Below are 26,330 nucleotides of genomic sequence, written 5' to 3'. Positions count from 1 at the left end.
GCCTCAGACACTTGACACTTATTAGCTGTGTGATCCTGGGCAAGTCACTTAACCCTCATTGCCCTTCCCCCCCCCAAATAAAAAAATAATCATCTTAAATGCCATCTCTTTCACAAAGGCTTCTCTGATATCCCATATAAAGAATAACCTTAACCTTAGGTTTCATGAGGCACTTTATTTCTCACCTCTCCAATGCACTTAACCTGTATTATTGTATACATGATGTATAGTTGTGTATATGTGTATTATGACTCTACTAAGCTGGAAGTTCCATGAAAGTAAAAGTCTCATCTAAACCTTCTATCTCCCTACTAGCTGCATAGTGGGTTGCACATAGCATCATTGAAGAAAAGAATATCTGAGTTGAAAGGAAATTCCTCTACAGCATCCCTGAGAAGTGGCCTCCACTCAAAGACTTCCAGTGATGAGGAAGTCTTTACCAAGGCAGCCTGCTCAGCTCTTGGACAGTGCTGATTGTTAGGACGTTTCCTTATGTGAGCTCAAATCTGCCTCTTTACAAGTTCTGCCACTACTCCAAGATTTGCCCATAGGACCAAGCAGAGCAAGTCTTCCACATGATGGCCCTTCAAATACTTAAAGACGGGTATCACTTTTCCCAAGCTTCTTTTTGTTCCAGGTTTTAAAAGGTATTCAGGGAACATATATGAAGGATGTAGGGGTCAAATTGACTCTACTCAATCAACAAGCATTTCTTAAGAGCCTGTTATGTGCTAGGTATTAAGGATACAAAGGCAATTTTTAAAAAAGTCCTCCTCAGGGTGTTTACATTCTGCTGGGTTTATGTAGCATTTAAAAAGATAAGTAAATAAATAATAATTGAGAGAGAGAGAGAGAGAGAGAGAGAGAGAGAGAGAGAGAGAGAGAGAGAGAGAGAGAGAATGAGAATGAATGTGAAAAGGCTTTGAGGTAGAGGTGGCATGTGAGAAGAGTCTAGAAGAGAGCTACAGAGTCTAGGAGGTGGAGGCAAGAATGGAGTGTATTCTAGGCAAATGGTATGTAAGGACTATATGAAGACCCAAAGAGAGAAGACAGAATGCCAACAGAAAATAGGCCTGTTTGGTTGGTATACAAAGTGTCAGAAGGGGAGTAATGTGAAATAAGTCTGGAAAAGTGGGCTGGACTCAGACTGTAAAGGGCTTTACATTTTTAGGAAATTTTTCCTTATATTAAGCCAAAATTTCACTCTTTGCAACTTCTTTTTACTGTTTCTAGCTATGCCCTCTATGGCTATACAAAAACATTTGTATTTTATCCTAGAAGCAATGGGGAGCCACTGAAGTTTCTTGAGGAAGAGAGTGAAATGCTCAGTACTGTGCTTCAGGAAGGTTATTTTGGCAAATGTGCAGAGGATGGTTTGGAGAGAGGAAGTTAATTGAAACTGGTAGATCAATTAAAAGGCTAGTGCAATAGTAAATGTGAGAAGTGATGAGGGAACTAACCTAATGTGGTTGCCATATAAGTGGATAGAAGGTAATGGATGTGAGAGCTATTGTGGAATGGACAAGACTAGCAATTGACTGAATGGGAGTGGACAGGGATGGTGAGAGAGAGTGAAAAGTGGAGGAAGAATCTGGAAGAATGATGGCACCCTTCACAGAAACAGATGAGTCTGGAAGAAGGGCAAACTGGAGGTGTGGAGTAAATTTGAAATGCCTATGGGATAGGTCTGTTCAATGACAATGCTAGACTTGAGCTTAGAAGAGAGATTACTAGTAGAATATTCTAATGGTACTGTACTATACTGAACTGATTATCATGAACATTCTTATCTTTTGTTTGAAAAGCAAATTTGCTAATTTTTGGAAAACTCTTAAAGATCAGATAGAGAGTTTGTCTGTTATAGAATTTAGAAAGTGCCAATAATGGTTTTCAGAGCTTAAATATGGCGCATGTTTTATTTATTTTGCTTACTTTGTGGGTATGTTATCTTTTCTTATTCAAATAATGTAACCATGCTTTTGCAGAAATGAATGAAAAATATAACTGATGGTTAATATTTCTGATCTTTAAAGGTATCCATAACTCCAAAAAGTTTTGGATTTAAATCTCTTTTTCCTTGCATGCTACCTCATTTTTTTTCAGTCTCTTTCTTATGACTACCAAAAATAAGGGTAATAGAATTCTTTTCAAATGAGAAAAGGTATTGTGTATCTGAGCTCCCATAATATACCATCTAATTAAGCCTTGTCCGATTTTAGCATTTGTATGAAATGCTTGTATTCCATGGAGAAATATTATAAAAATCATTAAATAATATATCAAAGATGTTTTGAATGCTACACATTATGGACTGCAAAGTCAATATAACTTGCTGAGAAAAATACTATTTATTTTCTAGAAAAGCACAACTCTGAAAAACAAATACTATGAAAAGAAGGTATATGATTATACCATTCACCTATTTTTCTTTATATTTAATAAGATTTTTCCATTAACTGCTAAAATAGAAATATATGCAGATATATTATTTTCATAGAGTCTGGGTGACTGAGTAATTGAAATATTAATGCTCTACATAGGAAATGGGTTCCAGTGCTCTGTCTGAGTTATACTGCTTTGGCAACCAGAAACATATCCAATATGGCATCTAATCTGCATCAAGTAAGTAGCCCGAAGCTCCTGGGCAGCTCTCAGATTATCTAGTAATGTCCCATTTATCATGCTGCCAGGCTGGCCAAAGGGAAAGACTTAAAAAATTGGATACATTTCAACTACATGAGAGAATAATATCATCTAGATTAGTGGTCTCTCCTCCATATAGAGATACTACCTAATGAATTCCATGTCCAACTTGTATTTTTATTCAAGGAGTCATCTCTTTTAATAAAAATACAACTTAATAAATAGCTAAAAGCAATAGTTGTGGGGCAGCATGTCCATTTTCATATGAAAATGATCCCAAAAATGTTATGGAATGATAATAACTAAGTTTATCCAATTTGATCATAGCAAAAATTGACCATTTATATAGGACTTTAGATTTGCAACAATTCTTTAACCCCTGGATCTTTACAACATTCCACAGAGTTAGCAGTATTATTATTCCCATTTTACAGATGAGGAAATTGAGACTCACAGAGATTAAGTGATTTGCCTATGGTCACACAATAACTTTCCAAAGTGGGATTTGGGATTTAGAATGATCACTCCTTTAAAGGAGAAAAACTCAAATAAGTTACAACTCACCAGTGGATAGACTCCATCTTCACTCCCCAAAGGGCTTGTAATATCTTTGACAGGAAACATGTTACATTGGGGCTGAAATGCCATAGGTGATGATGTAGTTATCACACCTAAATTTGGTTCACAGTCTTGGATAAGTCTACAAGAGAAGGGGAAACTGTCACTGTTACTACTGTATTTCTACCATTTTACCCATGTAGGATTTATATCTCTTTGATGGCTAATACCTTCAAGAATTGCACATATCAAGACTTCTCTCTTCTGACTTGAGTACTCTAAAGTATTCACTATAAAACATCCTTATGAAATAAATTTAGAAAAACTGTTAAGGAGATTACAGCAAGTGATCACCAGGATAATACACTATGACCAGGAGGGATTTATACCAAAACTTTTTATCTTTTAATTGATGTATTTAGATCGAATTCAGTCTTGAGTATATTTGTCACCTCTCCTGCCCACTAATTCTTTCAAGATTAAAAATGAAAGTAGTAAAACTCTAAAAGTTTTCATCATAGATCAAAGATAAAGATCAAATAAGATATTGATAAATAGTGTCTATCATGGTACCTGGCACAAAGTGGGGCCTATGTAAATGCTTATTCCCTTCCCCTTCATAGACTCAGAAGATTTACAGATGAGATTGTAGGAACCATCTAGATGATCCTAGAGATCATGTAGTTCAACCTCCTGATATTCAAGGCCAGTTTTCTACACCCGGTCCCCTTTCTCCATTCTACAATTTGATTCCAAATTATTGGTTTAAGGCAAAAAAGAAGTAATGAATATTTGTAGAAAGAGTGACTAAATTGAGCAGCAACATATTTAAAGCCTATTAGTGTCAATGTTGAGGCTTCAGATTACTCCATTTAAGTGGTAATGGTATTCATTCATTAAAAAAGCACATATTAAACCAATTGTTATGTGCCAGGAACTGTGTTATACTATTTTCCATTTAGCTGGCATTAGAGCTGAGTGCTCTTACTGAGTTCCGGATTGGATTGGATTTAAAAAAAATGATTTTTCCCCGTGCTTACAGGAGTATTCTAGAACTTTTCTTCTTATCTGGTACAATAGAGAACTTAGTGCTCAAAAATTGCAACTGTGAACTTTTCTCATCAAAAGTAAGAGTAAAGGAATGGTTACTTATATACTTATTCCTTATCCCACCCCCAAATAGTGAAGTATATAAACATGTACAATTTAAAAAAAAATAGTGTTCACTTGTTTGTTAGAAGTCGTCAAACATAATTAAAAGGCCAACCAGTTTGCATAGGATATGACATCCCAAATGCTAACATTTCTTTTCTTTTTTGGTGACCAACAAACTATGTTCTTGTATAAATCTCTATATTCAAAATGACATGTAACATTGAAGTTAAATAGCCAGGTATTTTAAATAGAAAATAACAAAAAATATTTGCTTCAGTTAGATATTTGAAACATGTTATTAGAAACTTGCAAGAATTCTCTATTTTGCTTTTAAGGCTTCAGAACATTTTGATAATGAAATAGCAAACTTTTATCATTGTTAAAAAAATTACAGTTCTGGGAAAGCTTACCCTTCTTTTCACATTTTTGCTTTTGTATCTCATTGCTACTTAATTGCCAATCACAATACAAATTTAATTTTTTAAAAAGCTGCTTAAAGTTGTTCAGCCTATTGCCCTTGACAGATCCATGTTGGATACAATTCTCTAGCAGTGTCCTTAAGTATACTTAACTTCGTTGACTTTATTAAAAGATTTATGTTTTGCTTATTTGGTGCATTGGTTTAGCTGTGTCAATTTCTTTTAAGATTAATGTACTGTTTAATGTATTTTCTGTTTGTAATCAAACACGGATAACCAGAATAGACAAAAATTTTCAAGATTTTAAATTTGATTAAGTTAACCTGTGTACTAGAAAAGCTCATGAGAAGTTCCTGCCATTTATTGAAAGCTACTATTAGTGTGTCCTATTTTAGATCAAGTGAATATCTTCCTAAACACCAATGTGCTAGAATGATGTTGAATTTAATTAAAATAGTCGAGGACCTTAAAAATATGAAAAATCTGTTTTTAAAACCAGTAATTCCTCAGTGGATAAACACTAATTTCAAGACTAGCACATTTTAGTTTACCATAAATCATAAATTATGAAATTCTTTTCAGTCTTTACCCTGAGAAGATATATGTATGTAGTCTCCATGTACATATATTTTTCTTATTATGCAAACATTTTAAAATTTATGCATAGAAGTAGCAATAAAAGTTAAGTGAGACATCTATAAAGGAGTACATTTATAAAAACCCAACACGTTTTCCATTTTAACTTATCTAGAAATGTATCTTTTTCTCCATTCTCCAAAGCCATAATTACCATGGAAACCAAACAGCAAATTAAACTGAAATAACATGGTTTATGATGTGCACAATAAGAAGGAACACCCCACAATTCAAAAAGAATTATAACAATTGCACAGTACATCTGCATATAATCTAAAGTTGAATCTTTTCATTTGAATTAGGCTATGTCTACACTCCAAAGAACAGTGGAGAATTAAGGCAATTATCAAGTAAAACAAAACATCATTACTTTAATTATCTAGAGATTTAAAGAAAAAACTGTAATTTATCTTAAATTATCAAGATAATTGTCTCAATTACTTACCTTGATCTTTGTGTATTTAGACCAGAATTAATACATTAACTTTTTTTTATTGCAAGTTTAATAAAATGCAGAGACCTTCTGAAGGGAAGACCAGATTATACATCTTCAAAATAAAATGTATTTTCACTTTTAAAACTCTCTTTATTTCTTATAAGTCATAGAATATAACTAACTATACAAACACTTCATAAAAATTGCCTCTCATAAAATAGGTTAAGTTCATCCATTTCAAGGCTGCTTTAATAAACACTAATTCTTAAGGCTTCAAATACTTCATTCATGAGCTGACCTCCTCTGGTTGTCTTTTCTGTTACCAGAGTCCTGCACAGTGCCTGGTACCTATTAATTGCTTAATAATACTTGTTGATTGAACCTCTGCTGAATTGCATCAGGAGGACCCCTTCTGGGTTCACTAGGTCCCTCCTTCCTCTGTCTGTGGAGTAACTGGTGGGGCCCATCAAGCTTATGTTAAAGTGCCCTTTATTGAGACTGCTCCATGGTATAACTTAACTCTCCCCTGCATCATTTCTCTTAAACATTCCAACACAAACACTTCCCTTGAAGTCCCATAAGTTGTTGACCTATCTTAACAAAACCAGTGGTTTACCCTTGAAAAGAACTGTTTCTATATCTCTGATCAGATCTCACATCCTGGCATCTTTCAAACTTGTTTAGATTCTTCCTGCCTCACCCTAGAGGCTGCATGGGTTTTTCAGTCTTTAAGACTGTGTCAGAGGGAACTTAATGTAGCAAGCAATAGCAATTTACTGCTGCACCAGTAGCTGATTTTATGGAGTGCTTTCAGGTTTACTTTATATTGTTGTTGTTGTTTAATATTTTTCAGTTGTGTCTCATTTTTCAGGACCTCATGAGGAGTTTTCTTGGCAAAGATACTGGAGTGGTTTACTACTTTCTTCTCCAGCTCATTTTACAGAGCCAAACAGGGTTAAGTGACTTGCTCAGGGTCACACAGCTAGTGAATGTCTGAGGTCACATTTGAACTCATGTCTTTCTGACTGCAAGCTTGTTGCTCTATGTATTGTGCCGCTTCCCTCTCCTATTTATTTTATGTACATTATTTCAAAATCACCTCTGGGCTAGGTAATGTAGATATTCTTATCTGTTTTGCGGAAGATGAAACTGAGGCACTAGTTAACCTGCCTGTGGTCCCACAGTTAGTAATGATAAAGGTGGGATTCAGACCCATCTCTCTCCTGACTCCATATCCATCATCTTCTCAATTCCATCATGTTGTTTCACAAACTTTATATTTGATTTGCTGAAATCATAAGATGAATCTGGTTCTAACTAAATCTTGTGGGTTTGGGTTGGTCCTCACCTGGCTTAGAATTTCTTAACATTCTGCTCCTGTTTACCACAGTTTTAGGGAATCTGGGCCAATTCCCATTCAACTTAATTAAAAAAAATATTAAGTACCTACTCTATGAGGACATAAAGACAAAACTGAAGCAGTTCTGGATGCCAAGGAATGGGAAAATGGAATACATACAACAAATAAGCCAATGTAAAGTGCATGCAAAGTGATTCCAAGAGGTCATGCTGTGGTGATTTTGTTGTGCTTGGAAGCAAGCTAGGAATTGTAAGAGGTAGTGAGAGCATTGAGGAGCTAGTGCACTCTTTTGTTTGTTTGTTTGTTCGTTTCTGTTTTTGCAGGGCAATGAGGGTTAAATGACTTGCCCAGGGTCACATAGCTAGTAAGTATCAAGTGTCCGAGGCTGGATTTGAACTCAGGTCCTACTGAATCCAGGACCAATGCTTTATTCACTGTGCCACCTTAGCTGGACCCACATCAAATGTTCTTGAACATGAATGGGACCATGTCCTCCACTGCACCATCTAACAGCCCCCGAGCTAATGCACTCTTGAGGTACCACCACCTTTGCAAAGGAATGAAGATGGGAGTTGGAACTCCAGAAGAACTTTGGTCTAGAGGACCAGCCCTGTTTGATTTTAGGCTCCTCTAATGAGGGTTTAGGTCACTGTTCAAGTGATACTGACCTAAGACTAAAAATAATAACAACAATAATAATAGCTAGCATTTATATATCACTTTAAGCTCTGCAAATACTATCTAATTTTATCCTTAGATACCTTAGGTACCCTGAGAGGTAAAGTACTACTATTATTCCCATTTTATAGATTAGGAAATTGAGATTTAGAGAGGTAAAATGACTTACCCAGGGACACACAACTAATAAGTTATCTGAGGCAGGCTTTAAACTCAGGTCTTCCAGATGAGGCTGTGCACTGTGCCACCTAGATAGATGTGTTTACCAGCAACAATAACACATTGGGGGTGCCCTAAACAAGACCTAGAATCCTGAGAATCTTTGGATAGAGACAGAAGCTTGGAATTTGATGCCAATAAGATATAAGCTCCATGAGGGGTAGAATCATCTTGAATTCAAACCCAGAGGCCAGAGCAGCAGCTGGGTGGCGCACTGGATAAAGCATCGGCCCTGGATTCAGGAGGACCTGAATTCAAATCCAGCCTCAGACACTTGACACTTACTTGTTGTGTGACCCTGGGCAAGTTACTTAACCCTCATTGCCCTGTAAAAAACCAAAAACAAACCCATAGGCCAGAATGAAACTACATCATAAATCTAGTGCTAGAAGAGACTTCAGGGCCAATGAGTCTAGTCCCTTCATTTTATAAACGAGGAAACTGAGTCTCAGGGGGTTAGGAATTTGAACCTGTCTCCTGTGATTCCAGAGCCAGCCCTACTGGACCATGCTATCTCCTTATGCCAAGCTATCCTAATAGAAGCTAATAATATTATATTATAATATTATAATTATATTATTATATTATATTAATATTACAGTTAATATTAGTTTATGCTTTCCATCTTCCCCCAGCTAACTTGCTTCTGCCTCCCAGATTATTATATGTTAAAATGAGTTGATTTTATACTTTATTTTACCTAGTCATCAGTGATAAACATGGTAGTGTATGATACACCTTTCAAAGTTACAAATGCTTTTATTTTTCTGCGTGTGTATCTTACATATTAATAAATATAGTTGAACTTAAAACTTCTTTGGTAAATAAATTTAGTTATATAGTAAGTTCTGCGATTCTCTGAATTGAAATAATACATATAGCTCTTTCAAATTAACATGTGAAACATTCTAAAAATTCAAAGTAAAATTCTACAATGTACTAAGTATAGTATGGCAAATGAATAATATTGATAATGACTTCCTTTTTATCCCACCTTAATGATACTGACCCTGGGCATATTGCTTAACCCTGTTTGCCTCAGTTCCTTGCCTAAACTGAGCTGGAGAGGGATGCAACAAACCATTCCAGTATCTTTGCCAAGAAAATCCCAAATGGGGTCATGAAAAGTCAGACATGACTGAAATGACTGAACAACAATAACACTTAATAAAAGATAATTCTAAGCCTTTTGTTTGCTTCTGAAATAGATATTCATAGACTTTACAGACCAGGTAGAGCTGAAGGGACTTTAGACATAATCTTGTCCCCTCTCTTCCCTTTACAGATAAAGGAACAGCTCCAGAGAAGTAACCCACCACAGGCCACACAACTGTAGATGTTTCATTTTTGAATAATGGAAATGAGTAGTCTGAAATATACTCCGAACAACAGAAAAATGGTAAAAAATAAACAAAACCGAAACAAATCAAATACCTCTCCCTCCAAGAAAGGGCAGCATGATTGAAAGCAGAGAAAGTATTCTTTTAATATCATATTATTTTTTTTTGTCAATTTTAAAGAGGAAAAAAGGGACAACAGCTAAGTTTATGAACTTTAAACATCAGACATTCACATTTCCCCCCTCCTTACAGTAGCTGAAATTGATTGAAAGCTAAAAAAAATATAGTTCTCAATTATTCCCCATTTATGAACTTAGACCAAAAGCTCCATTTAGCCCTTAATATTCATCTTTGCTGAGGCACTTGGACTGACTAGAATTAATTGAGCAACATCTACTTTCCAGTCTTCCATTGGTGATTTCAGGGCCCTTAAATCTCAAACAACTCTTTCCCATAGTGAATTTTACATGGTAATAATGTATTCAGTACATTTGAAATGCTGTTTCTTTTAAAAATCAGGTCACTGAAGAACAGGGAAATCAGACAAGGCATTAAAACAAATTTAATGAAACTTTCAACAACTGAAACTGGCAGGACACAAAGCTCAGCAGCGAGAATCGTGGTTCAAACTGCTTATTAAGATCATCTCCCGCTGAGTGCTTCGCGTCTCATCTTGGCTTCTTTAGCCCCTACTGTCTTGTTTTTGTTAGGTGCTTTTAACACATTCCTCTTTGCTTGGAAAGGAGGAAAGAACAATCCAAACTGCCCCAAATTGTGTGTTTTTTCCCACTGCACAGTAACAATCTTATTGGTTTAAATAACAGTGCTTGGTGCTGTAATAGCAATGTTTATCTGAGGCTTTCCAGGTAGTTTACGAACAAATGGCTATTTTTTTTCTCCACTTTATAAATGAGGTACTGTGCACAAGGGACACTCAATGGATATCGGATGGATGGATGCTGTAGAGGTAGAAATGACAAGACCCGACTGGTTAGATATGGGGACAGAAGGAGAGTGGGGCATTCAGGACAACTTCGGGGTCATAAAGCTGGGTGACTGGGAGGAAGGTGGTACCCTCCAAAGAAATGGCAAAGTTCATAAAATGAGTGAGGTTGAGGGTTTTTTTATGTTGAGTTCAGTTTTAGATATGTTAAGTGTGTGATGCCTATGGGGCATGCTAAGGCTATTATGTACAGAATGTCCCAAAAGGTTTAGTGTAGTTTTAAGGTATTCAAACTTAATTTTGAGTTGTAAGCTATTAAAATTTTACAATTGCATTAAGACTTTTGAGACATCCTGTATGCATCCAAGAGACTCATCTGTATAAAGATGATGTTTAAACCTTGATGAGTGGCTGATGAGGTCACCAAGAGAGAGTATATATAGAGAAGGGCTAGAACAGAACTCTTGGTTGGAGGGCATGATACGGAAGAGTAGTTCAGCTTATAAGTAAAACTGAGACAGAATGGTTAGGCAAGTGAATGGAGAATCAAGGAAGAACAGTGCCATGAGAGCTCAGAGAGGAGGGCGTATTCGGGAAGAGAGAGCACTCAACAGTTCTTGATCTGTTTCCTTAACAACTGTGATGCTTCACTCTAGTGATTTTCCTCTTCTCCCTTTTTGGTCTCTGCTGGCTCTCTTTCCTTCTCCAACTCACTAGACATGGGGGTCTCTTAATACTCTGTCATGGACCCTCTTCAACCCCCATGGCTTCTATACAAATGGCTCTCAAATCTATCTGTCTGTCGGCTGGACAGCTCCACTGAACCTCAGCTTTAGATTTCTACCTGCATATTGGAAAGCTCCACCTAGATATCATATACCTTAAATCCATGTTGAAAACTGGACTAGTCATCTTCTCCTGCTACCTCCACCAAATTAAAAAAAAAAACACCTTCCCATCTCTGTAAGCTTTTATTCTTGTTTATTTGGTTTGCATTGTCATTGCTACTCAAGGTATCTTCCCTGACTCTTTTCTATCCACTACCTCTCCCATCCTATCAGTTAATTGCCCAGTCCTATGGATTCAACCTTCACATTCTATCTTTTATCCAGCCTCTTATTTCCATTTTTTTTTAACCAAACCATTTTAATGGAACCTTCTCTAACTGGTCTTTTTTTTTTTTACCTCCAGTGTCCCCCTGTCCAATTCACTGATCACACAACTATTTGAGTAATCTTCCTAATATGAAAAATCTTCAACAGCCTCCCATTGCCTATTGAGAAGGAAAAAGAGAAGGGAGGGAGGAAAGGCTTTATTAATAGGCATTTATTAAATTCCTCTTATATGCCAGGCACTGTGCCTTATAAGCCCTTTATGAATGTATCATTTGACCATTACAACGATGGGAGGTAAGTACTATTATTACCCCCCATTTTACATTTGAGGAAACTAGGGCAAATAGAAGTTAAGTGATAATACGTGTCTGAGACCAAATTTGAACTCATGTCTTCCTGACTCAAGTTCATTATCACTCTGTCCATTGTTCCTGGTATTCAGGGACCTCCAGAGTTTGGCTTCTATCTTTTAAGTGGTTTTAAGTATCTTTTAAGAGTTGTATGCTGTATGTAGTAGAGAGAGCCTATCCTATCTTTGCTGACATACTATACATTCTAGCTGAACCAAACTCCTCTCATTGTTTCCATCCTGCCCTGTATCAACTCCATGCCTTCCCTCATGTTGTCTGTATCCCTGGGATGAATTCCACCCCTCTCCACCCTCATCTCTGTTGAAGTCCCTTCCTTCCCACTGACACCTCTTCTCCATAAAGATTTCCCTGCCTCCTTTGGCTAAAAGTGACAACTTGCTCTTCAGTTTTCCCCCAGTACATTGTCTGTACTTCTCCTTTGAACTTATGATTTCCTTTGTAGTATAGTTATTTGTGTATGTGCCTTTTCTTTTTTTTTAATTATTTTTTATTTTATTTTATATTTTTCTTGTGGGGCAATGAGGGTTAAGTTACTTGCCCAGGGTCACATAGCCAGTAAGTGTCAAGTGCCTGAGTCCATATTTGAACTCAGGTCCTCCTGAATCCAGGGTTGGTGCTTTATTCACTGTGCCACCTAGCTGCCCCCATACATGCCTTTTCATTTCTCTTCTATTGTAAACTTCTTTAGAGGGTTGTTTGGGTCTTACCTATCCTTATATTCTTAGTCTCTGGCAGTTTATTGCCCAGAAAGTCACTTAATATTTACTGAATTGTTTTACTTTCCCATTACTGTAGGTACAAGCACTATTCACCCAGTTATTCCTTTTCTAAGCCTTTATTCCTTATCCCTTACCTCCCACATCCAGTGGGTTAACAGCTCCTCTCAATATGGCTTCTAGAGCACGGGTTCCTAGCCCTTAGCTATTCTGGACCTCCTGATCAGAGCAATGTTTTAGAATATGTAAAACAAATAAATAAGATTGCAAAGGAAACAAATTATATTTAAATACAATTGTTGACATATTAAGAAACAAATTCACAGACCGCTGGTTAAGAACAGTATACTGATTTGCAGTATCTTTTAAGAGTTGTATGCTGTATGTAATAGAGAGAGCATCAGTCTTAGAGTTAGATGAGACTTGACCATCTCCAACATTTATTAGCTGTGTGCTTATGGGCAAATCAATTTTTTGAGCCTCAGTTTTCTTATAAAAGGGGAGAGGTATAGCAGTGTAGTAGAGAAGGAGAGAGGTGGGGAGAGAAAGGAGAGAAGAGAGGGGTGAGGGAAATTGGGGAAAGAAAGGAAGAGAGGAGAGAGAAAGATAGTGAGAGAGAAGAAGGAGGGAGATAGCCAATCTTAGAGTCAGGAAGACCTGAGTTCAATTTCCACCTAGGTCTGTGTGACAGTGGACAAGTCACTTAACCTCTCAGTGGCCCTGGAAACTCTAAATCTACAGGTTGCAGTGCAGGTATCAATCTGCTATGATGGAGGGAATTTTTTTCACCAGAAGTTCCATAAATCAGTGAAATTACAGGTATGCAAACAGTGGGGATGGTAATGTCATATCACTTGGCTCATAGGGTGTGAGGTTTAAAAGACTTCAAATCACCATGTAAATGTTAGCCATTGTCATCGTCGTCTTCATCATCATCAATCATCATCATCTCTAGCATTTATATCTTCCTTTCAATTGCCAAGGCCACAACCATAGAATAGGCCCTTATCGCCACCTATCTGGATACTAACAATGCTTTTCTAATTCTTCTTCCTGTCTGGGCTTCCTTCTATAGAATGCATCTTTCAAATTGCTGCCGGATTAATTTCCTTATTAACAAATTTGATTTTAACTTCTCCATTCAAAACCCTTTAATGCTTCCCTCTTCCTGCCCCTCTCCCCCAAGTTCATGCACAGAGAATTCTTCCTCTGAGATTTAAGTCTAGCACTAACTTAACTTTATAAGCTTATTTCACACTATTTCCATTCATGCACTTTACAGTTTAAACAAAAAGGACTAATTGCCATAGGAGGAAACAGGACTTGAGTTTTAACCCAGAGTCTATTACTACCTATCTGACTTTGGGAAAGGTGGGTACTTAACCTCTCTGGGCCTTAGTTTCTTCATCTGTAAAATGAGTAATGTCCCTTCTAGCCCTAAATCTATGAACCAATGTCCCACACTTCTACTTTCCTGTATTTGTTCATGCTGTTCTCTATGTCTGAGATGGCTTTCCTCCCCACCTTACCTGTGAAAATGCTCACTATCTTTTAAGACCCAGTTCAGGGGCAGCTGGGTGGCGCAGTGGATAGAGCACCGGCCCTGGATTCAGGAGTACCTGAGTTCAAATCCGGCCTCAGACACTTGATACGTACTAGCTGTGTGACCCTGGGCAAGTCACTTAACCCCCATTGCCCCACAAAAAACAAAACAAAATAAAACAAAACAAAAAAAAGACCCAGTTCAAATGCTACCTCTTCAATAATGCCTTCCCTGATTCCCTCAGCCAGAAATGGCATTTTCTAGCTCAGGCTTCACCTAACAACTTTGTATTTCTCTTATGTATATATCACCTTCTATTTTATGTTATAGTTACTTGCATGTATATGTATATATATTAGTATGTTATATATCTTGTCCCTCTGCTAGATAAGCTTCTTTGAAGACAAGGATTCCAGCAACCTCAAATTCAACAAATGTTTAAGTGTATATTTTATGTAGAATGCTGTTGTAGGTACAGAGGAAAGAAGAAAGATTAAATCAGAGTCCTCGTGGTGCTCATAATCTAGTAGACAATGTCTTATATATGCTTGGGTTTCTACTGATGCTTAACATACTGCTCTACACATAGCAAGTGATTGATAAATATGGGTTGAATTGACTTGAAAGCATCTGGAAAAGAATAATTGGGTAGGTAACTGGGTATATTTACTTGCAGCAAGACCAGTTATTTTTCAATCACCTTGTACATAATGTCTATTTACACTGAACACAAAGCAGATGTTCCAAATGTCATTTGTTCTTTTGAGGATAAATGCCAAGTGTTTTTTGAAGATAAAGTGCCCTCTTGATTTATTCTTTATCCTTCTTACCCAATGAATTGAAAAGATTTCATCCTTTCTCTTAAGATCATAATTTACTCACCCTGGTACCTTCTTTATTACATAGTACTGTTTCCCCCAGATTTTAAGAATCCAGAAACCTATACTGTGTTTGAGCCACTTTATAGGTTAGCACCATCTCAAAATTGTGGCTCATGAATCCCCACCCATGTTTGCTTTTTTAAAGCTAAGTAGATAGGACACATTTGTTGAAAGCAAAATACATTTAATCAACCAGTAGAACAAATTAAGTAATGAGAAAAGATGCTTTCAAGCCCTTAGAGTAACATGAAAAGATGCCCTCAAACCCACAGGGATTTATATACTTTCCCATCACCAGTAGGGTGTGCATATAGCAGAGAACGCATAACCAAGGAAAAAACCTGGAGATGCATATATATGAAGGGGCATTTACATAGGGACATGTGATGATGGCCAACATATGGCTGGAGCATCTCACAGTTCCAGTGCTGTAGAGCCAGTGTTGTTTTCTGATGATGACATAATGCTGTTCTCTACTGGGCATTGTGCCTTTCTGAAAGCTCCTTGCTGGATGTTATGCTGCCCCTGCTGGTTCCTTGTTGCATTTTGCTGAACTGCATTCTCATTCTCACTTATCAGTCTTCAGTTATTCTACCTTTTCAGGCCATTTTTGGTTTTCTGCTACCATGTTCTGGGGTTAAGCTCCCTTAGTCTGACTTGTCTTGGCACATGAGACTATTACAGCTACATCCAGCCAGGCAGTCAGCAAAAAAACATCAGTAGCTTTCTAGGTTGGATTAGGTCTGTTTTGTTTTTTGATTTTTGACTGACTTTTGTTGTCACTCAAATTTCCAGGTTCAGCCAGGGTTTTTTGTTTTGTTTTGTAAGGTTGGATTTGAACTCAGGTCCTCCTGAATCCAGAGCCGGTGCTTTATCCACTACACCATCTAGCTACCCCCCTCCCCCAGTCAAGTTTTCGACTTGGGTTTAGGAAATACCTTTTAACTCATATCAGATCCATGTTTATCAGTCTGCATTCCCTCAACAATTTGGGGGGCTTTGCCCCCTCCCCCCACAAATTGGAAAGAAGTGTGTGGGTGTGATGATGCTTCCCTTAGTTTCCACCTTTTTCCTGTGGCCAAACAAAACATTCTGGGAGCAAGAACAAAAGAGATGGTAGAAGTCTTAGGGTTATTGCCTATCTTAGCTCTTTTGTTCTTAATTCCTACATTTATTACGCATTCTTGCCAATAACAGAATCACTGATCCTTGTTCAGCATTCCTGCGAAGAACAAGCCTCTTCTGTTCTCCCTATATACATTGTTTGTCACAAGTTTTGGAGCCATAGCGCCCAGGTCAAAATTCTGGCTCTACCACTTATAAAACCTGTGTGTTATTAACAAGTCACTGGTACTCTTTAGGCCTCGGTTTTCTCATGTACAAGATAAGAGGTTTGGACTAGATGATCCAGTCTGAGGCCTTTCTGGTTCTAAATCTGGGATCCTATGATCTAGAAAAGTAAAATATGCGCAATGAATAACAATTAATTAAGAGTCCAGTGAGCATGCTCAACTACAATGGAGGCTGATCTCTTATAAGATTAATAGCTATTAATGTAGAAGCAAATAATAAATCTTTAGCCATTTGTCTATCCAGAGACTGTAAGTTGCTGGGAGAGCAGTAGATACCTAAACACCTACTTTAATGTTTTTTTTTTTTATATGGTAGGCACATATGGCATAGGGAAATCCTGGGGAGAAAACTATTTCTAGCAATGGAGGCTAGCACCCACTCTACAACTTTTACAAGTTTCAGTGAGTTGTCTGATGCAGTTATCATTTTTATGCCTTCCCCAGGGTCACAGAGCCCATATGGATGGGGCAGGACTGAAACTTGAGGTCTTTCTGACACTGAGGCAAACTCTGATTCACTGTGCTAGACGACCTATACTAAATGAGGTTGTGAGCTTGAGTACTTCAAGTGATTACATGTTGCTTGAATAAATTACTAGTTATTCTACTAATAAATCATATCACTTAAGTGATCGACCTACTGTTTTGGTATTTTGATGCTAAATATGACGTTGTGAGCAGAGATATCAAGATAAGTATAGTCTAGGACATACTGGTACTCAAAAATTGTAGATGTGCTAGAAGGTACCTTGAGAATCTTCTAGACTTAAGATTCTTTCATTGAACAAATCTATTCTAATTCCATAATTGCCAGATTAAAATAGTTTTGCATCGAGCAATTTTTAAAAAAAGTATGGAGCCAATAAGATATAAGTAATTGTAGTTTAATCTTCATAAATGCTAGTTTCACCCAGAAAATAAAAAAAAAATACCTTTTGTTTCACAGCAAACTAATGGAGTAGATTAGCTGCCCAAAGTGGGATAAATACCCCATTCACTACTACAGGAATAACAATCCAAAACACATCCTACTGATACCTGCTTAGTGACTATCACCTTCCTATACTAAAAATATTATCTTATCAAAATATTATGGTTAATATTCTAGAATCTTATGAAAATAGATCAATATTGAGGTTAATATCTTCTATAGTGATATCTTTAGCCTTCATCATTGGGTTATGTTTCTAAAATAGTTATGATAACAAAATTAATATTAGTATCATTATGGCTTGATTTTTGGGATGAGTGAACAAAAATATGGAAAATAATAGTTTGAATTCTTTAAAATTAAATTTAATATTTTAGTTTATTTGTGAAAAATGCGTATTCCATATTCAATTTAAAATGCATACCTATCTTCATTTTCTTTCATCTTTATTTGGACTTGATAGGCTTGTCTTATGGTTTCATCATATGCAGTTGGATTGGTCCATGGTGGTTTTCCATTAGCCTGAAGTTTGGCAAGATCACTTCGCAGTCTTTCATTCTCATACTCAAGTTTGTTGATAGAAGCTGTGTACCTTGCATGCTCCTTGTTACAGTAATCTACATTCTGAGGATGGAAATAAAATATTAGATGCTTTTTTTATTAGTAGTACATAGTTTCTGTGAAGTCAGTTAAGTCTATTGGCAAGTAACTATTTACCCATATCATAACTGGTTTTACTCATGCATACCATCTGAAGATTTAATTCCCTATTTCCCCACAGAATTTTTGTATAATAGAGTATGATAGCTTTATGAGTGTGATATTAATTGTTCTTTCCAGGTCAAGAATTTTGCCTATACAATTTTATTAAATAGTTCTTTACTATATGAATCCATATAGCATAAGAGTCATGAGCACAGAAAACTTATAGATTATTAGTTGCAAAGTTATGTCCTAGATATAACAAGGTAAGCCTTTTACTCCTTCCTTATTGATTCTCTGGGGCAGCTAGGTGACACACTGGCCTTGGAGTCAGGAGAACCTGAGGTGAAATCTTACCTCAGACACTTAATAGCTGTGTGACCCTGGGGAAGTTACTCAATTGCCTTAAAAACTACCTGGGACCATCTCCAGTTGTCCTGATATACATCTTTTTTTTTTTTTTTTGGTGAGGCAATTGGGGTTAAGTGACTTGCCCAGGTTCACACAGCTTGTAAGTGTTAAGTGTCTGAGGCCGGATTTGAACTCAGTTCCTCCTGAATCCAGGGCCGGTGCTCTATCCACTGCGCTACCTAGCTGCCTCCCTGATATACATCTTGCCACTGGACCCAGATGGTTCTGGAGGAGTGAGGTTGTTGACCTTGCACAGCCCTCCCTCACTTAAAATCCAACTCAGTGCAAGTCATGACATCATCCTGATGTTATGGTCCTCTTCAAGAACGAAGTACCACCAATAAAAATTGATCCTCTAACCCACTAGCTACAGCAACTGTTTCATAGCACTTTCACCCCTAACACTATAATTGGAAGACATCAATTCTTACTTTACAAAGAAAATGAAGGTCATTCACCAGCTCTTTCTTTTTACCTTTTCTACATTTAACAATCCCTAACCTTATCCTCTATTCTTTTACTACTATCTCAAATGAACAGATGGTCCTTGCTAAGACCAACCCTTACAATGTACGCTCGATTTCTTCCTCACCAATCTTCTCTAGCAGATTGTCCATAGAATCATCACTTTGATTATTTCCCTGTCTATTAGTTCCTTTTCTGCTGTTCACAAATAGGGCTAAGTCTTTGCCATCCCTACAAAAGCCCTCACTTGACATCCCTTCAAGCCAGGGATATTGTAAGGCTTAAATGTGATAACGGATATAAAACATTTTGTAAACCTATAGAAGTTCTAGTTGTTGGTGGTGGTGTTAGTCTATAGTCACCAGGCCTCTAGACTGGTGATGACTTCATTCCCTGAGTTTTCTATTGCACTCCTGCTGAATTCAAACATTGTTTAAAGAGCAATACAGAGAGAAGTGTGCTGACAAATGTTTAATAACAACCAGGCTCTCTGGGTGGGGAGCCTTCATAAATTTAAAAGTTTGATCTGTATTAGTACCATTATAAAGGTCTAGACAGTCAACAAACCAATAAACCAAGTCTTGATTTGTGGCAATTCAGAGCTGGCTCTAGCACACCCCTGCCTCAAGCTAACATCCTGTATTTTTCAAACAAGCTCCTAGTAAAAGCTGTCTATATTTGTGTTACACACACACACACACACACACACACACACACACACACACACACACACAGAGTTCTTCTCTCATTCATTTTTCATCCCTTTGCAGTCTGGCTTCTGTTCTCATCACTCAACTGAAACTGCTGTCTTTAAAGTTACCAATAATGTCTTAACTGCCAAAATACTATTGTCATCTTCTCAGTCCTCATCCTTCTTGACCTCTCTGTAGCACTGGATGCTGCTGACCACCTTCTGTCCTCCTGTATAGCCTCTCTTCTCTGAGTATTTTTGACCCTACTTTCTCTTGGTTCTCCTACCCACTGGGACATTCCTCTGCTGAATTATCAAGCATACCATGCCCATTAACTGTGAGTGTACCCCAGAGCTCTGTCCCAAGCCCTCATATCTCTCTATACCTGTTCCAAAGGTGACCTCATTACCTCCCCATGGATTTAATTAACATCTCTGTGTAGATGAGTTCCAGCTCTATATATCCAGCTTCATTTCTCTTCTTAGCTCCAATCCTGCATCACCATCTGCCTACTGGGTATGTCAAACCTGATGTCTCATAAGCACCCCAAACAATAACCAAAAATGAACTCATTATTTTTCCTCTTAAACATAATTTCCACCCAAACTTACCTTTATCTATCAATGGCACTAGCATCCTCCTAGTCAACCAGTTTCACAAACTCAGTGTCATTTTGGATTTCCTGAATTTCTTACTCACCCTTAATCCACAAATCCAATCTGTTGCCAAATCTTAGTGTCTACCCTTACAACACCTCTCAAATCTGTCTAGTGTTTTCCATTCACAATATCAATCGCCATCCTTAGTGCAAGCCCTCATCACCTTTCATCTGGACTATTGATAGAGCCTCTTAATTGATCTCCCTGCTTAACTTCTTTCTTCTGCCACACAGCTGTCAAATTCTTTTTCCTAAAGTAAAAGTATGGCAACCCATCTACAGAGAAAGAAGTGATAGTATCTGAAATAGTTGGAAACACATTTTTTTTCTTTTCTCTTTTTTTTTTCTTTTTTGGTGAGGCAATTGGGGTTGGATGGCTTGCCCGGGGTCATGTGGCTGGTGGGTGTTGGGTGTGTGGGGCCGGATTTGGACTCGGGTGCTCCTGGTTCCAGGGCCGGTGCTCTGTCCACTGCACCACCTAGCTGCCCCTGGAAACACATTTTTTAAAAAAATGTTTTTTCTCTTTGACAATTCCTCAGTCTGAAGTTTTGGGAGTTTTTTGACTGTTTTTTCCTCACAACCTAGCTAATGTGGGAATGTTTTCCATGACTACTCATGTATAATTTATTTTGAAATGCTTGAGTTCTAGTGGGTGGGGGTGGGAATAGAGGAGGAAGAGAAGTTGGAACAATTTTTTTTTTAAAAAATTGATGTTAAAATTTGTTTTTACATATATTTTGGAAAATAAAATTCTATTCTAAAAAAAAAAAGTATGACCAGGTCACTCTTCTACTCAATAAACTATGGTTCCCTATTACCTCTAAAATAAAATATAAAACATCTGAAGCTCTTAACTTGTCGATAACATACCTTTCCAGTCTATTTATAATTCTGGGTGTCTGCCTTTATTTGTGTCCCTAGCACTCAGCATGGTACCTAGCACACAGTAATCACTTAATAAATGCTTGTGACTGATTTCCATCTACACATTAAACAATCCAGTCAAATTGACCTTTTCACAATATAGTACATCAAAAATGACAGTCTCTCTCCCATCTCTATGCTTCTGCACCCATGCCTGTAAAGTATCTTCTCCCCACCACTGTCTTAGAATTTATAGTTTTCTTAACTCTACTCAAGTACCATCTTCTACATGAAACTCTCAGGATCTCTCTCCCTACAAATGATTTTGTATTTATTTTGTATAGACCTACATATGTACAATATGTGGAATGTAAACTCTTTGTGGACAGGGACTGCCTCACTTTTATTTTTTATTACCAGCAACTAAAATAGTGCCTAGCATAGATAGGAACTTAATAAATGTTTGCTGATTTGCTTATTAAATGCATACTAACATAGTAAATATTAATATATTTATGTAGTTCTCAGGATCTATAATAAGATAGGCTTGAATTAAGATGAGTTTTAATGTTTGTATGCTCCACATCCATTTAATGCACATCTGAAAATTTCTCATTATGAAATGCCTTCTTAAGAATTAAACAGAATGTTCGAGTTGGAAGAAACTTCAGGTATCATTCAATTTAACTCCTCTCATCTTCTAGATACAGAAATTGAGGCACAGAGATGTTAAGTGATTTGCCCAAGATGATGTAGTTAGCTAGTATCAAAAATGGGAGCAGAACTTGGTTTTCTGGGTTCCCAGTTTAGCAACTTTTCTATTATACCACACTGCTCATTGCAGCCCTATCATCCATCTGTTTCTCTATAACTCCAGACACTTTAGTATTATGCTTAGGGACTTTCACAAGGGTTTCTATTTCAGTAGAGAGGAGGAATGTAAATTAGGATGTCCTTTTTTGGAAGCTACAGGCTCTTGTAATCCTGTCTATAAGAACAGGAATAATTCATTTAAGAAAGATTAAAGATGGGTATGAACATGCTAATGGCAAGCCCTTTTTGAGTAAAATTCCATAAATTTAGGCTGGGTGCAGCCATTTTTTTTTAGTCCTAGGACCCCAAAGAGCTTTTGTTTATGTGAATGATACCTATTATTATTTACTAAATTAGAGATTAAAATTATTGTGAAAATAATTTTGACCTCATGGACCCCTTGAAAGGGTCATAGGAACTCTTTGAGAATCACTAGTTTAGAATATCTTTTTTCCAAGTATAAACCTTGAGAGTCAACTTCAGATGATGTAGAGACTCTTAGATGATCACTGCTGTGGGAAGGAATTTCAGGGGCATCAATTCCAATCTCATTTTACAGATGAGGAACTGAGGTCTGGAGAAATTAAATTATTTGCTTGAGGTCAAACAGACAGGAAGTAGTAGAGCCAGGATTCAAACACAAATCCTCTGATGAGATCTCCATTGTTCCATCAGAACAATAATTCTATTTCTTTAAGAGCCTTTAATTCAATTCAAGAGTTGTTATGTATCTAATGCATCTAATACATTGGGGGATTAAAACCTGAAAAGCAATGATTATTGCTGATCTTAACAACTATGCAATATAATAGGAATACATGTGTTTGCAAACAATGATGAAATAGGTAAAAATGTGATTAAGAATGAAGGAGAAATGCAGACAAGATCAGAATATCCAGTTTGCTGGGATCCACTAGAAATAGCAATACTTGGGGAGGCCCAGAGAACGTAGAAAAAGTCTATTTTGAATTATGTATTTTGTTTGTTTATATGTATATCTAAATATTGTCATTTGAGAAGCAACATAATGACAAATACCACTAGAAATATATTCACTCTAAAATTTTTTTCCTATAATTTTCTTTCAAAGATGCCTTGGACTCTTCTACTGTAATTGTGGCATAATGAGTAACTTGCTGTGGGCATTCAGAAAATGTTTAATTAGTTTTCTATTTTCATCTGAAGTAAATTAACCTTAAGAGTTCTCTGAGGTGAAACTCTTCTGAAAAGTGAATAATTTGGGGAAGTTTGTATATTTCCATGCTTAGGAAATGCTTTTTTCAGTGGAAAGGAAATTTCACCAAAAGCGTTTTTGGTAATGGTGAGACTTAAACTTTTAGGATTTCAGCGATTGATTGATTTACTAAGATTTAGATGAAAGATACACTTGTGTTCAATTCCCTGGTGTTGTACTAATAAAAATTAAATGTAGAAGTCCTGGAAACTCAGGGGTAGAGATGAATCAATTAACACAGGAGGCAAGAACACAGTGACATTTTGGATAAAGTGTCAACAAAAAGAGAATCCAAGAGAAGAAGCAACATACCAAAATATGAAACAAAGGTAAACTGTAAGACCCATCTAAATACAAAATTCATCAAATTTTATAGAGTCATTGCTAAAGTGACTTTCTTGAGCTCACATAGCAAATTGGTGGCAGGGTTTGCATTAGAACCCATTTCTCTTCATTTATCATGTGTCTCTTGAATTGATGAGAAAAGGTAGATGATGAGAGACACTAGATCAAGAGAAGTGTTAGAATAAGGGAAGGGCCAAGGAAACCTTAAAAAATGCTGAGAGAAGATTAAACTCGTTGACTTTTTTTTAGTAAGGCTCAATATGACTTCTGCTCTTTCTCACGTAGAATCCTTGTTTACAGGATGTGTTTATTTTGATTTCTTAAAGTGGCAATACTGTCAATTGATTAGACCAGCACAATATCTCCAACCTCCCACTTTAAAGCTTGCCATGAAAATATAGTACATCTGCTAAAATATCAAGATTATTATTTTTATAGAATTTGTCTTTCATAAATAAGTTTGTATTGAAAGATCTGACTTGAGAATGCCTTGCAAAAGACTACTTACAACAAGGTGCTTGCCAATAACAGTTTGTGTAGCACTTTTTAATCTGCTGTTCAATTCCAATAAAAAGCTTTGTGTATAATAATTTTTTAAAATATATGGCTCTTTGACCTTGTCCTAATTTTGGTAACTAAGAATTACAGTAACGACTAAAAATCAGAGTTTTCCCAATGTCCCATAAATGGTGCTAAGCAAAATCAGAAAGAATAAGAAAGGAAATGTATGTATTATAGAATCCCAGAGTTATAAAGGAGGTCATCCAATGAATCCAATATTGGTTACCCCACCTTTGATTGATGGCCACCACTGAGGGGACAACACATAATATCCCCTGAAGCAGTCCATTCTACTTTTGGAAAGCTCCTAGTTGGTTGTTGTTTAGTTTTAGTTTAGTTTTAGTTTAGTTTTTTGCAGGGCAATGGGGGTTAAGTGACTTGCCCAGGGTCACAGTAAGTGTCAAGTGTCTGAGGCCGGATTTGAACTCAGTTCCTCCTGACTCCAGGGCCGGTGCTCTATCCATTGCGCCACCTAGCTGCCCCGGAAAGCTCCTAGTTTTGAACAAGTTTCATCTGTCTTCCAACTGATTCCCCGTCAGATACTTGAAGACACCTACCATGTCCCTCTGTCTTCTCTTCTCCAGACTAAACATCTCTAGTTCCTTTAACTAATGCTCAAAAAGACTGAACTTGAGGGCTTTGATAATTCTCATTAATGTCCAGATTTTTGATGAGCTTCTTAAAATGTGGAACTCAGCAGCATGAGCACAATGCTCCATATATGTTCTTGTTGCTCCTAGAAGCTCTAGTCTCTTAATGTAGCCTAAGATGCCACTAGCTTATTTGGCTTCCATATCATAAGTTGATTCATGTTGAGCCTGTAGGTCACTAAAACCTCCAGATCATCTTCTGGTAAAATACTGTCCCATCACATATCTAGTTTGTACTTATGCAGTTGATTTCTATAAGCCAAGAATAAGACTTTACATTTATCCCTACTTAATTTCACCCAATTATATTTAGCCCAAGGCACTAACCTGTCAAAATCTTATAGAATTCTAATTCTGTCATCCAGTGTTAGTTATTATTCCCATCCGACTCCTAACTTTGTGTCATTTGTAAATTTGATTAGTACTATATACTGTCCAATGTCATTTACATGATTTATCAAAAACCATCCAAAAGTCCTACTCTGATGGCTCACTGTGGCATGGAAGTTATCTTGTGTTTGTGATGGCCCTACCAGTAGAACACAAACTTTGGCAGGTTCTAGAACACTGGAGTATTTTTCATTAGGGTTCCAGCAAATGACTGTGTCTGCTGCTTAAAGACCAGTCAGGCTGAGTATGGAAAAGTTTCATCACTGGCTATGGCAATCCATGAAACAAAGAAGTCTTGTCTTTAATCCCCTTCCATTCCTGCAATAATGTTTATATGGAGGTAGAATGGCGTACAGATTAGATCTTTATCCAGTGACTACAAAGGGAACATAATAGTGGAAAACTGAATCATATTAACATTTACATTTTTACAATAAAAGAAACATATATATATACACACATATGTGTGTGTACATATAAACACATATATGTGTGTGTATAATTTGCAACTAAATAGAAGGATGGCTCACTTATTCTCTTTGGCAAGGCAAATAAAGGAAGTGGCAGGCTTAGGTTTTACTGTTTGGCCAAAGTCAAGTAGAGACCTCATTTCCTGGTATATACAGACATCTCATCCTGTAGTACTCATAATTAGCATAAGTAAAATAGAATATGATGAAAATAACAGTAGCTTATGCACCAACATCTGAGGCAGAGGATGAGGAAGTAGAGATATTACTGCAGTTTTAAACCTGTGATTCTGTGATGCAATAAGGCTATATATTGAATCATACTTTAATATTAGTGACTTTCATGCAAAGTGAGCATGAGATAGATGGCAAAAATATACTGGAAAATAGTTCTCAGAACTAAGAAACAAGAGAAGTATGCAGACCACAAGGAAGTCTTAACCTTATAAGTAATATTTTCTTTAAGAAAGGCAGTGCCTGGGGCAGCTAGGTGGCACAATGGATAAAGCACCGGCCCTGGAGTTCAAATCCAGCCTCAGACACTTGACACTTACTAGCTGTGTGACCCTGGGCAAGTCACTTAACTCCAATTGCCTCACCAAAAAAAAAAGATAGAAAGAAAGAAAGAAAAAAGAAAGGCAGTGCCATGGGCAAGGCAGCAGAGGATGATGGAGAGCTTTCTGAACGTGGAGTCAGGAGGACCTGTTTTTGAATCCTACCTCAGACACTTAATAGCTAAGTGATACTGGACAAATTACAACTACTGTCAGCCTTCACTT

At 37.0% G+C, this 26,330-nt stretch overlaps 1 protein-coding gene across 1 annotated transcript in view; it reads right to left on the bottom strand.

The window, feature by feature from the left end:
- DEUP1 (deuterosome assembly protein 1) overlaps window positions 1-26,330 on the bottom strand; it is a 145,062-nt gene that overhangs the window by 8,037 nt on the left and 110,695 nt on the right. The window contains exons 12-13 of the mRNA XM_043996434.1: window positions 17,721-17,920; window positions 3,208-3,343 (exon numbers count right to left, since the gene is read on the bottom strand). Coding sequence (XP_043852369.1) covers window positions 3,208-3,343; window positions 17,721-17,920 — 336 coding nt within the window. The remainder of the gene's footprint in view (window positions 1-3,207; window positions 3,344-17,720; window positions 17,921-26,330) is intronic.

The sequence above is a fragment of the Dromiciops gliroides genome, chromosome 3, assembly GCF_019393635.1.
Source record: "Dromiciops gliroides isolate mDroGli1 chromosome 3, mDroGli1.pri, whole genome shotgun sequence".
NCBI lineage: Eukaryota > Metazoa > Chordata > Mammalia > Microbiotheria > Microbiotheriidae > Dromiciops > Dromiciops gliroides.
This window is presented reverse-complemented; position numbering and strand designations above follow the sequence as displayed.